The 16,407-nt window shown below is 47.1% G+C and overlaps 1 protein-coding gene across 6 annotated transcripts in view; it reads left to right on the plus strand.

The window, feature by feature from the left end:
- DDC (dopa decarboxylase) overlaps window positions 1-16,407 on the plus strand; it is a 94,588-nt gene that overhangs the window by 66,731 nt on the left and 11,450 nt on the right. For all 6 annotated transcript variants that reach the window (XM_004007693.6, XM_012176274.5, XM_042248334.2 and 3 more), the window contains 2 exons: window positions 9,126-9,202; window positions 14,400-14,419. In XM_004007693.6, the coding sequence (XP_004007742.3) occupies window positions 9,126-9,202; window positions 14,400-14,419 (97 nt within the window). The remainder of the gene's footprint in view (window positions 1-9,125; window positions 9,203-14,399; window positions 14,420-16,407) is intronic.

Raw genomic sequence — 16,407 nt, forward strand, 5'->3', positions numbered from 1 at the left:
TTACAGTCCATGGGGTCAGATGCTATTGAGTGACTAACACACAGACACAGATGCTATCTGAAGGAGTTGGTGGATGGAATGTGGCTCCAGAGTACCCAACTGGCATGGAGTCTATGTGAGTCCCCATGTGTATCCCAGAGGCCTCTGTTCTGGGAGAAGAGCTGGCCTCTGAGCAGATGAACTAGCAGCTAAGGGGTCCTCAGTGGACAGTGAGACATTTCACTGAGAAAAGCCACAAAATCAGCCTGGACAGACCAGCTGATGGCTGGTGAGGGAAGGAACGAGATGACTCCTGATGGTCTCCTTGTAAGCCGTGGTATTTTACTCATTTCCTGGGTAAACTAATGTCAGAAATGGATGTTCAGTGTGTCCCGGTAGATGCAGCTCCATCAACACACTAATTAGCTGAAGTCAGTGGCCCTGCCAATGGCCCTGCAAGGGGGACACTGACTTTGCTGCCCCGTCTTCCAGATGTGGAAACTGCAGCTGTCAGGGATCACTCATGTATGACCCGGATGATAAGGATGAATATGATGAAAGCAGCATTGCATCCCTGTGTCCAGAAAGCCGGGGAGTGAGTAAAGGATAAGAGAAGACATGCTTCATCAGGGGCTTTTCTCAGAGCCTGGTGTGATGGTTGAGGCTGCCATGGATGCTGGGTGAAGTTGCAGGAGCTTCCTACCAGCTAGTTTGAAAGGCTAAATAAAGAAATGAGTAAAGATTTAAATTATAGTAGAAGATAAGCCTCCTCTCTCCTGAGTCAGTGCGGTCCTGAACAGAATGATTGTCAAGGGTTTTGAGGTGATTTCATCCATCCAAGAGAATTGGGTCTCTCCTAAACCCAGGAGTTCATCCCACGATATCATAATGATAATATGAACATTTATTGATGGAATTTGATCTGGAAGGATTTTTGTTTTAACATAGTAATTACTAACATCTACTATTTTGGCCCTGTGCTTACATTACCTTTCTAGGGCTGCCATAACAAAGAACCATATATTGGGCAGTTTAAACAATAGAAACCTAATTTTGGAGGCTGGAAGTCCAAGGTCAAGGTGTGAGAAGGGCTGGCTCCCCCTCTCTCCTTGGTGTATAGAGAGCTGTCTTCTCCCTGGGTTTTCATATGGGCTGTTCTCCATGCCTGTCTATGTTTGGTGATGTGGTATCTGAAAGAGGGCTCATGAGGAGGGTCCAGGCAGTGAGCATCCTGAGAGCCAGGGCAAGAGGTAGCCAGTGCAAAGGCCCTGAGACACATATGTGCACAGCAGAGAACTCAGAATAGGTCACAGGTACTGCAGATGGTTTTCTGTGGTCTACATGGATTTTGAACTTGTTTGAAATAAGCTGTTTACATTTTAAAGTTGGTGTTTTTCCATATGCTTGCAACTTTTCAAAGTTTCATCAATTACTGAGAGCCTTTAAAGAGTCATTTCTGTGGGTCTTGGTTGCTAGGGTATCCTTCCCACCTGGCACAGTCCAGTGGCCCCCCACATAGCCTGGCCCTGTACTCCTGTGGCCACCAGGCTTCCAGAGCATGCATGTATGAGTGATACTTTCCAGAAACTTCTAGCTTGAAGAAATAATGTGCCAACTTAAATTACAGCACTGGATTCTATCAAGAAGTGACACATAAACCTAAGTTCTTGGGCTGTCTGGAAAGAACTCCCCTGCCCTCACTGGCAGCAGAGGGGGGCATACCTAAACCCTCATCCAGGGGTGCCCATAAAGTATCTATATGGCAATAAAGATGCTTGAATACAAATTTTACATTCAAGGTATTATCTGCTATTAGGTGCCCTTTTCTTCTTCATATGTCACCTCATCTAATCCTATTGCAGCCTTATCGGTACAGGAATTATCCTGGGTTCTTAGTTGAGGGTACTGGGGTTCTGAGACATGCATGGGATCACTAATGGCAGACAACCATCCATGCTAGAGCCACAGGTTTGATACAATAGGGTAAAGTTTTAAAAACTATAACTGAGTAAAAACAGTCAGAGACAGAATTATGTATCTCCCAGGATGCAACTGATTACAGGCACGCAAAACAATACACATTTCACAAACACACACACACACAAGCATACATAGTGAATACACTGGAATTATTCCAATTGGGTATAGAAAAGAGCTTTTTTGGGGTGAATGAGGCAAAATAGAGCCTAGATTCTATGCCCACTTTTGTTCAAACTGACTCTGATTCCACTTTCCCTCTGTATACTGAAAACAGTCCTGGACTTTAGCCCTGACACATACAGCCTAGAGGTAAAGGAGAATGGATGGACCACAGCATCTCTCTCCTGTTTCAAGGCAGCTGCCCCTGCACCCTGCTGCTGCTAAATCACTTCAGTCTTGTCCGACTCTGTGCAACCCCATAGACGGCAGCCCACCAGGTTCCCCGATCCCTGGGATTCTCCAGGCAAGAACACTGGAGTGGGTTGCCATTGCCTTCTCCAATGCATGAAAGTGAAAAGTGAAAGTGAAGTCATTCAGTCTTGCCTGACTCTTAGCGACCCCATGGACTGCAGCCTACCAGGCTCCTCTGTCCATGGGATTTTCCAGGCAAGAGTATGCCTTCTCTGGCCCCTTCACCCACCTGAGCAGCAAATCCACTGAGCAGGTCCCAAACTGGGGACCCCTGAGTGTTTTCAGAGGATGTGAGTGCGTCTTGCAGCCTGGTGACAGGGAGCAGGGCTAAGAGTCTATTCAGAGGCTTTTTTGCCCTGTGCTGTTTATCTAGGGAATCACGTTAAGCAGTTTTGCTATTTTAAGAGGTATCGCAGTAAAAACGAGCTATCCTAACACAACAGGACACAGACAATAAGGATGCTTGTGAGAACTGGATTTCGGGAAAGGCCAGGTATCCTTCAACACCACAAAGATGAAAACAGGCAAACACACAGCCTTATGTCGTACATTTTTTTAATATTTTTGTTTAGCTGCTGAGTCATGTCTGATTCTTTGTGACCCCATGGACTGTAGCCCGACAGCCTCTTCTGTCCATGGGATTCTCCAGGCAAGAATACTGGAGTAGGTTGCCATATCCTCCTCCAGGGGATCTTCCTGACCCAGGAATTGAACCCAAGTCTTCTGCATTGGCAGAAGGATTCTTCACTGCTGAGCCACCAGGGAAGCCCTTGAATTTTTCTTTCATAGATATGTTTAAAGATTTTGCTAATACAACACATAAGATAAAAATGGATTTTTATTTTTATTGCTGTGGCATTTTTGTATTCCTCAAAATCGGAAGCATCTCTTTTTGGTTTAGTGAAATTTTACCAATGGTTAATCTTTAATTTAAAACAAACTTGTTGGCTATAACCTCAAAATATTGAAATGGACAAGATAATTGAAGTTTCTAAACTTGCCCTCATTACAAGCATAGAAAATACATTTTATAACGATTTCATTATTCTGTTCGTAAGCTTTTTATTGTTCATTTGGGTATTTCGAATGTTTTCTATGTAAATATGAACCAGTGTGCTCTGATCTTACTGCGTCCCAAAAGCAGATTTTTTCCAAAGAAAGTCTCAAATTTCACCAAGGGCATGTTTTACTCTGCCTTTAAAAATAAGCTTGATTTTTTTTTCCAAATAAAATCAATTTTTTTTTTAGTTTTATAGCTTTTGTATACTCCTGTCACAGTGGACTTTTTAAAAGTTCAGTTACTTGGGAAGATTTTTAATCACTCTGGTTATGGTAAGATGTGATTCTAGATGCTGTGCAGGGCGGCAGAGTTGTCTGTGAATCTCCTCAGTGTCTTTGCATTGTGGCCTTGGTGCTTTTGGCATCTTGGATAGCTGATGGCATTATTGGCATGAAGAGCTAACATGAGCCCTCATTCAGGGAGCCCTACACATAAGGTGGTGTAGATTTTTTAAGAAAATGTAAGAAGCCATACTTTCTGCACAAAACAGGAGCCCCTGCCCCTCCTCCTCAGGATCCTCCCTCAGCAATGTGTCTGGTGACAGGGACAGGTTTTCCTCACCGTCAGGCCCATCCGAGGTGGGGCGACTTTCGTACCTATAAAGGGTGTTTCTGTTCATGTGTGTGTGTGAGTGTGCGTGTCTGCACACATGCATGTACACGCCCATTTGTTGGTTTAAATAAAATCTTCCTCATTATAGTATCATGAAACTTCACAAGGAAAAGCAAGGCTGGTACCTACATTTTGAAGAGCAGACGACCACAGACCATTGGAGCCACGGGCCAGTGGACAAAGGGAAACAGGTTGTTGGAAATCCCAAGACCTGAATGAATAAGAAGATGTGACAGAAAGTCCTGGTCCCACAGTAAAGCAGGGCATGGAGAACAGACTTAAACAGAACAGACCAGAGCCAAGAAGTATTGAACTGAGAGCCCAAAGAAAGCAGAAAACAGCAGCAGGATAAACACTCCCAGACTAGAAGGAGGGAAGTACTGAAGAGACGTCCATGAAACAGGAAGTGAGGCAACAGGAGCCGAGGTCGGCAGAGCCACAGGGTGGCCCTCGCCCTGCCTCATAAAATAGACGATCTCTAGAAAGAGGGGCCAGGATAGAGAAGAGGGCGCAGTCAGCTGGGCTGGAAACACAGAAGGACACTCCACAGACACAGCAGGGCCTCAGACAGCAGGGAGCACGCGAGCGACAGCACGCCAGAACTGCCTGGAGTGTGCACAAGCAGTAACTACAGGACACGTTATCAGAGTCAGGAAATCCGGAGCACCTCGTAGCCCAAAGGAAAATGTGTCCATAGGGACAGTTTACACAACAGAAGCATTCAGAGTCCTCTCACAGCAAGTCCTACCAAACCGTCAAGGCATCTACAGGTCTAATTACAAATGTAATTCATAGACTTATCATGAAGTTAGTGTCAATTTGATTCCAAAACCAGATAAAAGGATTTCCCTGCTGGTTCAGTGGCTAAGACAGCCTTCCAAGGAAAAAAAAAAAGCAATACCTGTGCATTTGTATTTTTCAAAAAATTCCAAGATAATTCTGCTATGCATCTGGATTTTAAAATTTTCTCTAAAACTCCAGATATATTTCTAATAAGCAGCCATGTTTTAAAACAACTGGACTATTTGATGATCTTTTACCTAGTTTGTTTCACTTTTTCTGTTTCACATTCAGTAATCTCATTTCATTTAGCTCGTGTTTTTCAGTCTGTCCATCTCTTCTTTTCTTGATGCTCTTTCTCAAGCCTTTATCAATCATACTAGCAGACTTTGCCTTCCAATGTGGGGGGTGCAGATCTGATTCCTGGTTGGGGAGCTAGGATCTGCATACCAAAAACCAAAATAGAAAACAGAGGCTATATTGTAACAAATTAAATAAAGACTTTAAAATGGTCCACATCAAAAAAATCTCTGAAAAAAACATGAGAAGCTGAGAAAGAAAAGCTGTAGGACAAGCTCATAAAATTACATGTGGAAATTCCAAGTCAGATTTTAGCAAACAAAGTTCAATGATGTTTAAAGGAAAACAAAAGCTGGTATATTATGACCAAAACATATTCATTCCAGATACCCCAGGGTGGTTTAAAAATATCAGATTTTAAAATGTCATTGATCATGTTTAACAGTAAACGAGAAAAAAGGTTATCATCACATTAAATATGGAAAAAACAATAGATAAAAATTCTAAAATACACAGAACAAAAGCTCTTAGTAAAAGAGGAAATGAAGAGAACGTTCTTAATCTGATAAAAAAAGAAAATCTACCAAAAAAAACTACAGCCAACATATTCTTGGTGGCAAAATATTAGAAGTGCCTTTAAAGAAAGAAAATCACAGTTGCCATAATGCCCACCCTTGGCTGCACCGTGCTCTCCCAACCTGCACAGTTGGACCCAACGGAGAAGCAACAGTGTAAGGATTAGAGTGCAAGCCAGATGGGGTGAGTGTCTGCCAGTGAAAACAGAATCTTCTAAGAAGGTATTAATGGGAGAACACAGCAAGGTTTCTAGATACACAACACTTTTAAGGTTGCATTTATTTACATGTATGATAAACAGCATGTGTGAATTTTTTTCTATGTCTTTTTTAAAATTATTTTTTATTGAAAGATAATTGCTTTACAGAATTTTACTGTTTGCTGTCAAAATTTTTAGAAAATATTTTTATAATAGCAAGAAAAGTTACTGTGAATAAATAGGTTACAATCTGTGTAGATTTTCATGAAGAAAAGGACACAGTTTTTTGGAAGTCATTCCAGGAGACCTAACTAAATGGAGATGTGGACTCAATGTCAGGTCTCAGTACGATTCTAGTAAGTATTCTGGCTGGCTGTTTCTGTGGGGCTCGAGAAAGTGGGGCCTAATATTTGCAGTGGCTCAGGAGACCAAGAGAAGCGTGAAGACAGTACTGGTGAGGACCACTCCCCACCCCACAATGACCGAGACACGCTCGCTGGAGGGACACAGCCAGGCAGAGGCCAGAGGGGGTCCACAAACAAGCCTTTGGATCAGCATTCCTAATATTTACCGCATTTTTACGATCCTGTCTACCATACAGAGGCACACAGCCTAATAAGTAAATGAACAAACGTGTCCTCACCAAACAGGAAATGGGAGTGGCCTCTTCATAGAGGCAAAGGTACTCAACTTTGTTAGTGATTAGAAATGCTTGTTCAGGCCTAGGAAGCACTGCCAATGGTGGAAAATAGTCTCCCTGGCTAGATGTCAGCAGGGATGTGGACCATCAGGGGCTCGTGGGCGGCGGGCCTTTAGGAGCACTTGTCATTGCCCCATGAGGCTGTAGGACCACACCTTTCCTGCTGGCCCACGACTAGGCCGGTGTCCCCAGCTTGTCCCTGACACACCAGGAGCATCCACACAGTGCCGTCCGTCTAGGGACACAGGGAGCACAGTAAGAGAAGGGGCAGATTGGGATCTACTGCTACAGTGCCCTGCGGGGAGCTGGGGAAAGAGGATAACTGAACAACGACCTTGTGGATGACCAGGTCAGAAGCTCACAGGTGTAGTTTTAAGAGAAAAAGCAAATTCTAAAAATTACACAGAGAAAGGTGCCGTTTACCTTGAAACAACTTATGTTTGCATTGTGTTTTACTTAGAAATGTGTGAAACAATACCTTAGATTACTTAGTGATTTGCACAGAAAATTCTGTAGAGCCCAATGGCTTGATAAACGCCCATGCTGCCTCATGGCCTCCTGAGCGGAGGGCAGTGAGGGGAGGGACATGTAGGGGAGATCTAACTTGTGGGCAACTTTTGTTTCACACGTGATGAGGTGGATATATTATTATTTATACCTTTCTGCATCACTTTAACATGGAATATAGTATTTTTAATTTTAAAAAAGCAGCTACAAAATCATTGCCAGTGTCAGTGGAGAGGGCAGTGTGACTTTACATGCAGAGGGCAGAGGTCTGCTGAGAGCAATACTGTTTCTACCCCCTTTCTCTCCTGTCTCTCTATGGCTTGGCATGACCTTCCCCAGCATAGAGAGGCCAGAGGAAATGGTCCCCCAAGGCCAGGGAGGCAGCCTGGTGTACACACTATTCACACATAGCCCCTGCTTAGGGGTCTCCCCCAGGTCAGCCCCAAACAGCCTGTGACTGTTCACTTAGTTTTTAGTTTTGGGTTTCTTTTTTTCACTCTGCAAAAGACACTTTTTAAAAACATGGTCTCTTGGAAAAAAAATAAATTGCAACCATTTTCAACTTCATAAAAATTGAGGGAGGAGGATAGCGAATGATGATAAAAAGGTACAGCTGCAATAGTAAACATGCTTCCATCTGGGTGGAAGACATTCTCATCTCCATAATCTCAGATCCCATACCCTGGTTGTCAATTTCATGTCTCCAGTTTCCTTCCCTGCCTTTCCTAGCCTCCTCTGCTGCTTCTGGGAAGGGACAAAGTCTTTGTTCTCAGGACGTTGCAGGATGCAACATGGCCCACAAGCTCACACTATTGGAATTCCCTGTCTTCTAAGCCTTTGAAGCAGTCAGTTCAAATCAGCTCGAGCCCCTTGCTCCCTGATCCTCCTCTGTGAGCTGCATCCTGGCTTCCTACTTCATGCCTGTGGGTTTCACCTTCCAGGGACTCTCATTTACTTCCGGCCTCAGTGCCCTCAGACTTGGCTCTTTCTCTAGTTTGCCTCCAGGATTGCATTTGCACACAATTTCTTTGAGGTGCCCAGAGGCATGAAGGGCAGGTCTAGGATGGCTCAGGCAGCACCTCCTGACTGACAGTCCCTGTTCATCCCACACCTGCCCAATGCCCATCAAGGGCCGGGGCTGTGCCAGGCCTGGAAGGACAGAGGACAGTCTCCAACCTGTTGGGTTCCTCTTCCAGACCCCGGTTCCCCTGCTCTCCAGACCCCAGAGGGATGTCCTTGAACCCGGTTCAACTCTGATACCGGAGTAAGCACAGACCTGGCAAAGTAGTCACATGTCCCAGGTCCCAACGACCCACGCTTGCATCTACCTTGGCTGTAAAGTTGGGGGTTCCTACAACTCCTTTCCCTGCTCCTTCAGGTCTGACAGTTGGCTAGAACAACTCATTTATATTTAATGGTATATTATAAGGACCCTAATGAACGGCTTGTGGAAGGGTGGGACAAGGCAGGGGTGGGACTGGGGGGCACAGAGCCCCCGTACCTGCCTGGCATGGGTCCCTCCCAGCCTGCCCATGTGGTTCAGTTGCCCCAAAGCTCTTTGCACCCCATCGTGTAGGGGTTTAAGGAGGCTTCCCCATACAGGTTTGACTGATTAAATCTCTGGCCGTTGGTGATGATCTATCTCAAGTCCTTTCTCGGAGATCAGGGGGTAGGATTCAAACTTCTGCCCCTCCAATCAAGACTTAGTTTCCTGGCAGCCAGCCTGGACCCTGAAGCCACGCAATTGCCCAGGCTTCATGCCATCCAGCCGTTGTCCCGAGGGTTTCAGGAGCTGGGTGCCGGAACCAGGGACAAGGTCTCCCCCACTGCAGGGGCCCAGGGCTCTGGAGGTTCATGTTGTGTTTCAGGCTAGGGAAGGGGCATGCACGTGCTGGATGGGGCTGTTAGGAAGGGTGTCAGGGAGCAGTAGGCCCCAGCTGAGCTGGGCAGGAGAAAGCGCAGGAGGAGAGGACCCTGAGATGCCCCCTCATTAAATCCTCTTGTTTATTGTCTTGAACCAGGGTGAAAAAAAGGACAGACCTGACCGGAGCCTTCAGGCTGGACCCGGTCTACCTGAGGCACAGCCACCAGGACTCAGGTGAGCTGGCCCCAGCTTCCTCCAATCTGTTCCCATCATGGCCGTGTCCAGTGTGCGGAAGCCAAGGTCAAGCATCACAGCCACAGTCCTGGGGGGCCGGGGCAGAGCCGGGAAGACTGGACACGGGTTTGAGCAAACTCTGGGAGACGGTGAAGGACTGGGAAGCCTGGCGTGCTGCCGTCTATGAAGTCGCAAAGAGTCAGGAACAACGTAGTGACTGAGCAACACCAGCTGATAGCACCAGGGCAGGAAAGGAAAGGAAGACGGTGGGCCAAGGGCCAGGGAAGAGGATGCGGGCGAGGCTGGGGAGGCATTGACACATGAATGTGCTCTCTAAAAATTAAGTCTCTCAGTTAAACAAAATCATGATTACTTGAGATCCAGACAAGATAAAATGCACGAGGCAACCTGCACAGACACCCTGTCTGCTGTGCCCGTTCAGGGTAATACACATTCTGGGGAGCTCATTTATTAATACTTGCCTGTCTGTCCCCACAAGACTCAGCCTCCAGGTGGGAGGGGGGCTCTCTCATTCCCCAAACCCACGGAGTCCCCGGCTGTGAGCCCCAGGGAAGGAAGGACAGGCCAAGTCTGGGAACTCGTGCCAGCTTCTCCTCAAGTTTCCTCAGATGACAGAGGACATGGGTGATGGGAGGGACATCAGGGCTCGCTTGACCCCAGCCTCCACCTAGAGAGGAGGAATGGACGGGTTGGAAACTGAGGCAGTGTCGGTGATGGTGGCAGGAGCACTGAGCAGTAGGGATGGAAGTCAGGGCACAGCCCGTTCCCTCCTGCCCAGACCCCAACCTGTGCTGTCTCCACAGGAAGATCAGACCTGCATTCACCTTCCTAACTTACCCCACCATTTCATGGAGCACATCAGATGCAGACACTCACCCTCTGATCAGGTTTGCTCAGAACTTAAAACTGCTCTAAAAAATAAACTCTAGTTTTTTGTAATGGCATTGGCATGAAGCCATGAGGAATTATGAACCAACTGTCAAAGCTCTTCTATTTAAAAGTACATTTCATGTTTCAATAATGAAAACCTCAGTAATCATGACATCTTGCAAAATGTTGCTCTTCAACAATGAAGGAATTCTCAGAAATCCCCTGGTGGTCCAGTGGTTAGGACCCAGTGCTTTCACTGCCAGAGCCCTGGGTTCCATCCCTGGTCAGGAAACTAAAATCCTGCAAGGCACGGAAAGAGTTTAAGTCAAAGGCAACTGAGCAAAGTTTATTACTCCAGGAATTTCTTTAAAGTAATTTTATTCCATGTTTAAGGAAAAGGCAGTTTCTGACTGACAAAACAGCTATGGCTGTTAGAGATGAACAATCTTAGTTATTTGTGTTTTTTCCCCTAAAAAACTATGAATCAACGAAAGCAATGACCTATTCTGTGTTTAGCAGGTAAACCACCCAAAACCAGCTTTAAACTTCTATGTCTATTGGATGTAATGGTGTATTTTATCTGATATAGTATATCACTCTCCTGTTAATCTTCTTGTAATTTTAAGTGAAATATGTTTAGAGTATTTCTTTAAGAGCCTTTCTACTTAAACAAGAAATCTCTTCATTGCTTAACTGTCAAAAACAAGACCGTTCAGGTCTGCGCACGTGGCCCTGCTCTTCACCCCTCACACTGCAGCCCCCGAGGCTGTGGCCACGTCCCTCCTGCGGGTTTGGGGGACTCCTCCCCTCACCACTTGGGTCTGGGGCAAATGTCTCGCTGGGCAGGGGGTCCTCCCAGACCTCTCCCTGTGAGCCAGGCCCCTCCGCTCAGCCATCTCTCCCTCGCATCTCCCCACAGCTCCCTCACTGGCCCCTTGTCTGTCACTAGAAATGACGATCCCTGGAGTGGGGGGACTCGCCCTGCTGCTCCTTGACCGGTCAGTGCCCTGGCAACAGCGCTAGGAGGGACTGAGGCTCCCACGTGTCCTGATGTTTGCTTTTCACTTTCATAGACACTGTTTCATTGGACTTGTGCCAGAGAGCGACCAAAAAACATGGGATTTTTTATTTTGAGGACAGAAATTTCTGTCACAAAACAGATAATAGGAAAATAATAGTCATACCTGGTATATAGACTCTTCAAATGAATTCTTTCATTATAAAAACTGTACATCTGGACAATAGAAAAGAGGTGGGCCGGAAATGTAACCCTGAACTTAGCCCTCCACCCAGATGTTGATCCTGTTAATATGTGGCTGTTTCTCACCAGTCTTCTTATATGCATCATTTGGTTTTATTGTTTTTACTATATGCAGATTTAGAGGTGCTCACCCCACTTACATCCTACGTAGTTTAACGACATAATAGGAAAGGCAATGCCAAAGAATGCTCAAACTACCGCACAATTGCACTCATCATATGCTAGCAAAGTAATGCCCCAAATTCTCCAAGCCAGGCTTCAACAGCACATGAACTGTGAACTTCTAGATGTTCAAGCTAGATTTAGAAAAGGCAGAGGAGCCAGAGATCAATTTGCCAACATCCGTTGGATCATCCAAAAAGCAAGGGAGTTCCAGGAAAACATCTACTTCTGCTTTATTGACTATGCCAAAGCCTTTGACTGTGTGGATCACAGTAAACTGTGGAAAATTCTGAAAGAGATGGGAATACCAGACCACCAGACCTGCCTCTTGAGAAATCTCTAAGCAGATCAAGAAGCAACAATCAGAACTGGACATGGAACAACAGACTGGTTCCTAATCAGGAAAGGAGTAAGTCGAGGCTGTATATTGTCACCCTGCTTATTTAACTTCTATGAAGAGTACATCATGAGAAACGCTGGGCTGGATGAAGCACAAGCTGGAATCAAGATTGCCAGGAGAATTATCAATAACCTCAGATATGCAGATGACACCACCCTTATGGCAGAAAGCGAAGAAGAACTAAAGAGCCTCTTGAAAGTGAAAGAGGAGAGTGAAAAAGTTGGCTTAAAACCCAACATTCAGAAAACAAAGATCATGGCATCTAGTCTCATCACTTCATGGCAAATAGATGGGGAAACAGTGGCAGACTGTATTTTTTTAGGCTCCAAAATCACTGCAAAGGGTGACTGCAGCCATGAAATTAAAAGTCATTGCTCTTTGGAAGAAAAGTTATGACCAACCTAGACAGCATATTAAAAAACAGAGACATTACTTTGCCAACAAAGATCCATCTAGTCAAGGCTATGGTTTTCCCAGTAGTCGTGTATGGATGTGAGAGTTGGACTATGAAGAAAGCCAAGCGCTGATGAATTGATGCTTTTGAACTGTGGTGTTGGAGAAGACTCTTGAGAGTCCCTTGGACTGCAAGGAGATCCAACCAGTCCATCCTAAAGGAAATCAGTCCTGGATATTCATTGGAAGGACTGATGCTGAAGCTGAAACTCCAATACTTTGGCCACCTGGTGCGAAGAACTGACTCATTAGAAAAGACCCTGATGCTGGGAAAGATTGAAGGCAGGAGGAGAAGGGGACGACAGAGGATGAGATGGTTGGATGGCATCACCAACTATGGATGGAGATGAGTTTGAGTAAACTCCAGGAGTTAGTGATGAACAGGGAAGCCTGGCGTGCTGCAGTCCATGGGGTCACAAAGAGTCAGACATGACTAAGCGACTGAACTGAACTGAGGGATGTGGGATGTAGTAACTAGTTCACAGTGTAAGTAACACCATCATTGGGACTTTCTGCTGGAGAGGGCTTTAGCATTCTTTATGTTAACAGGAAACACTTGTACTGGGCAGCACCTAACTGGCCCAGGTCTTCAGCCAGTCCTTGGGGAAGCAGGTTCTTTGAGACACAGACTCCATCTCTAACCATGTCATTCAGCTATAGAAGCTTCTGATCTGACTCCTCTTCTTTAAAGCCTCTATCACACAGTCCAATAGAATTTTCTGCAATGACGGATGTGTCCTGTAATTCAGTGGTGTCCTGTGTGGCAGACACTAACCACAGGTGGCTTTTGAGCACTGGCAATGTGGCTGGTGTGACTGAACAGTCATTTTAGTTTTCTGAATTGTAATTCAGTGTAAACTGACTAGTGACTATCAGGATGGGGCAGGGACCTGAACTTGGAGGTGTTTCATTCATCCTCCTTTACAACATCACCTTCTTACTGGGTGTTTATTACCTGCCAAGTACACTCTTGGGTGCTGTTACCTCTAATGACTGCTGTTGGTGTGTGTTAATGAGTCTGTTCCAAGGGGCATGAAGAGAAGAAAAGCATCATTTGGGAGTTGACTTAAGCTGCATGACTTGTGGCTTCCGCTCGGGGTACCAGATGGAATGAGGAGGTTGAGCCCTGCAAAATGGCCCTGCATATTCCCCCATTACTACAACCGTACTATGATCCTAACTGGTATGCTCCTAATCCATCTGGTCTCTCCAGGTGTCAGGTGGGGAGTCCTAACAAGCTGCGATTTTAGATTTTCCTGTTAATGTAAGGCAGACCTGTGCGCCCAGTGGACCACGCACATTTTACCAGTGTGGGTGGAGGGTTGTGGCAGGTGGACAGCCAGGACGACACTGGAGGATCAGGTTCCAACACACAGCTTTCTAATTCCCACCTGATGCCATGCCCAAGATTCCCACGTGGAGACTCCCGACCGCGAGATTTCTCATCCAGTGTTCTTCCCTATACACCAGCTTTGACTTTACTGCTTTTGGCACAAAAGGAGACCTAAATGCAAGCAAGGCCTTGTTTATAACCCCTGTGAAGCCATTTGAATCCCAGATAATGAAGCCGACTTGGAAGATACTCACTGGGTATTTATTCAGCTCCAGAATCCGGACTAAGAAATGAGAACACGGAGATAAACTCCCATCAAAAGTGTGATTTTTTTACATTCAAATCACTTCTATATCACAAATTCACCTCCCACACATGAATGAATAGATGATGAAGACTTCACAGAATCTGAATGCCAATTTACTCCAGGGCACAAAAGAAATCTCAGATTTCCCTGGTTGTGTAACTGCAGAAAGTGAAATGAGTGGGAATCCACTATTCCGCATTTCCTCTTGTGCTGTGCTCTCTGGAACCCCCCCCCCCCCCTTGAATCTGATACCTTGGGGAATCACCTCAAAGAACACCCAGCCCCTGCCCTCAGTGGTCTTTGGTCTGGTTCAAGAGATGATGGAAAGGAATGAGGCAGGTAATCGACCAGTGTGTCTAATGGTTCCTTTTTCTTCTTTCTCCTTTGCAGGGCTTATCACTGACTACAGGGTAAGTGGGAGATTTATCTTCCCAAGTCCAGGTCCGAGGTCATCTAAACTGTGAGTGCCGTGTGGGGGCTGTCCCGGGCTGTCACTCTTGCTGCCTCCCGGTCCTCTTAGAACTAGGGTCCCGCAAGAGGACACCCTCCAACTGGGTCCTAACTAGCAGTCTGGCCAGGCAGGGGGCAGCTGCACTGAGCCCAGTGACAGCAGATCTGAGGTTTGGATGGAATGATGCTGCCCGTGCCCATATTCCTCTGTGAGGCAGAGAAGTATCCTCAGATCGTGTGGGCCCTCGGTCCCACGCTCAGGCTGTGTGCCTGAGCCACCGTCCCCAGGGCAGTGGGAGAACAAGGGTCAGGGGAATCAGAAGGCCACAGATGGCAGCCCTCGTGTCGATCCTCCTTCCTTAGGCAGGACCACTGTGCTGCTGTGGGGCTGCTCTGAGCTGGGAGCGAAAGTGGCTAACAAGCCCAGCCCTCTCCTCCCCAGACTTACGTCTGGTCAGGGCTGGGGGGAAAGACTGGGCGCACAGGCCCTGCTTCCGGGGAAGCTGGCCCAGTCCTGCCTCAGGCCCCAGAGAGGCAGTGACGGCATTTTAGGGTGATGCTGGAATAAACACCGTTCAACTGCGTGCGTGTTTACTCCCGTGCCATGGGAATCAATTTCCCCTTGCTATCCTTTCCAGTGTTCCATTTCACTCACATTTTAGTTTCTTGGAGGCTGCTGGGGAGTGCAGCGACCTGTAAGCAAGGGACCACTGGGCTCTAGTTAGTTAGTGTCTAGTTAGTTACTCAGTGGGGTGACAGTGGGTTTTCTAAAAAGGCATGTGAGGTTAATTTTTACTAAGACTCCCCAGCAGCTTGCAAACGCACAGCTACATAGAGGACAGCGGGCGTCAGTGGGCACGACTGGGGCTCTCTGGCCTGGCGCATCATTAGCTCCCAGATGCCTGCTTTCTCACGGATAAAACAGAGCTCCTAAGCCCTGTTCGCAGCGCGGTTAGGAAGATAAAGTGAGATGGCCTGTGCATCCACACAGTGCCCGCTGTAAACAGCAGTGACACTGTGCTGGATGCTTCTGAACCTCAGTCTTGGACCAGTGTTTCTCTTTGCAACTCGAGAAGCTTCTGCAGAACCACTGGTGCTTTCACTGCAGTTCAGAAGTGGGGTGCCATGGCCGTGGGTGCATTCCCTAGAGCAGCAGTGCCCCCCAAGCCTGCTCTGCCCCTCGTGCAGCCATGCTGCACCCCAACCCCCTGAGTGGCATTGCCCCATGCCCAGCAGGAAGTCCGTCTCTGGGCTCTGTGGGCTGCCCACGGAGAACGAAGATGGAGAGAAAATTCCTGTGCCCCTCATCTCCTTTAGAAGCTCCAATAGGAAGTGGCCATGTAAAAATCAGGATGTTTTTATCTTTATCTTCCCAAATGTCCCTGCACCCTGTCCCCTCTGTGTCCACTCCTGCTCGCTTTGGTACCTTGACAACCACTGGAGAGTGTCACACCCGGGCAGCTGACAAACGCAGGAAAACTCAGGAAGGCTCGCGCGATGTCCCACGTGTTCCATGGCGGCCTGTGAGGCAGGAAGAAGATGCACGTTGCTCTAGAGAATGGGCGTCACGGGGCATGCGCAGCAGAGGGCGTGGGGATCTGCAGCGCCCTTCCTGTTTCCTGTAGGCAGAGAAATCAGTGAACTTTCCCCTCCCGCCCCTCCTGGGTTGTAGGCTCGAGGGGCAGGGCCACACTCCCCCGTCTGCTCACAGTGGCATCTGAGCCCGACACTGGTCTGGTCCCTGCGCGCACTCCGCAGACATCTCGGAGCTTTGTAAAGAGAGCTTCTGGCTGCACCGCGCACTCCCCTGCTGTCGGCTTCGCCCTTGTGGCAGCCAGAGGGTCGGTCTCCAGAAAACTAACTGCCTTCAGGAGAAACAAGCCAGTCCATGAGTCGAAAAGGAAGCCAGCCCTTGGCACAGTCCTCACCGAGCTGCCGTCTTGTGTCT

This window comes from Ovis aries, chromosome 4, assembly GCF_016772045.2.
Source record: "Ovis aries strain OAR_USU_Benz2616 breed Rambouillet chromosome 4, ARS-UI_Ramb_v3.0, whole genome shotgun sequence".
Classification (NCBI taxonomy): domain Eukaryota; kingdom Metazoa; phylum Chordata; class Mammalia; order Artiodactyla; family Bovidae; genus Ovis; species Ovis aries.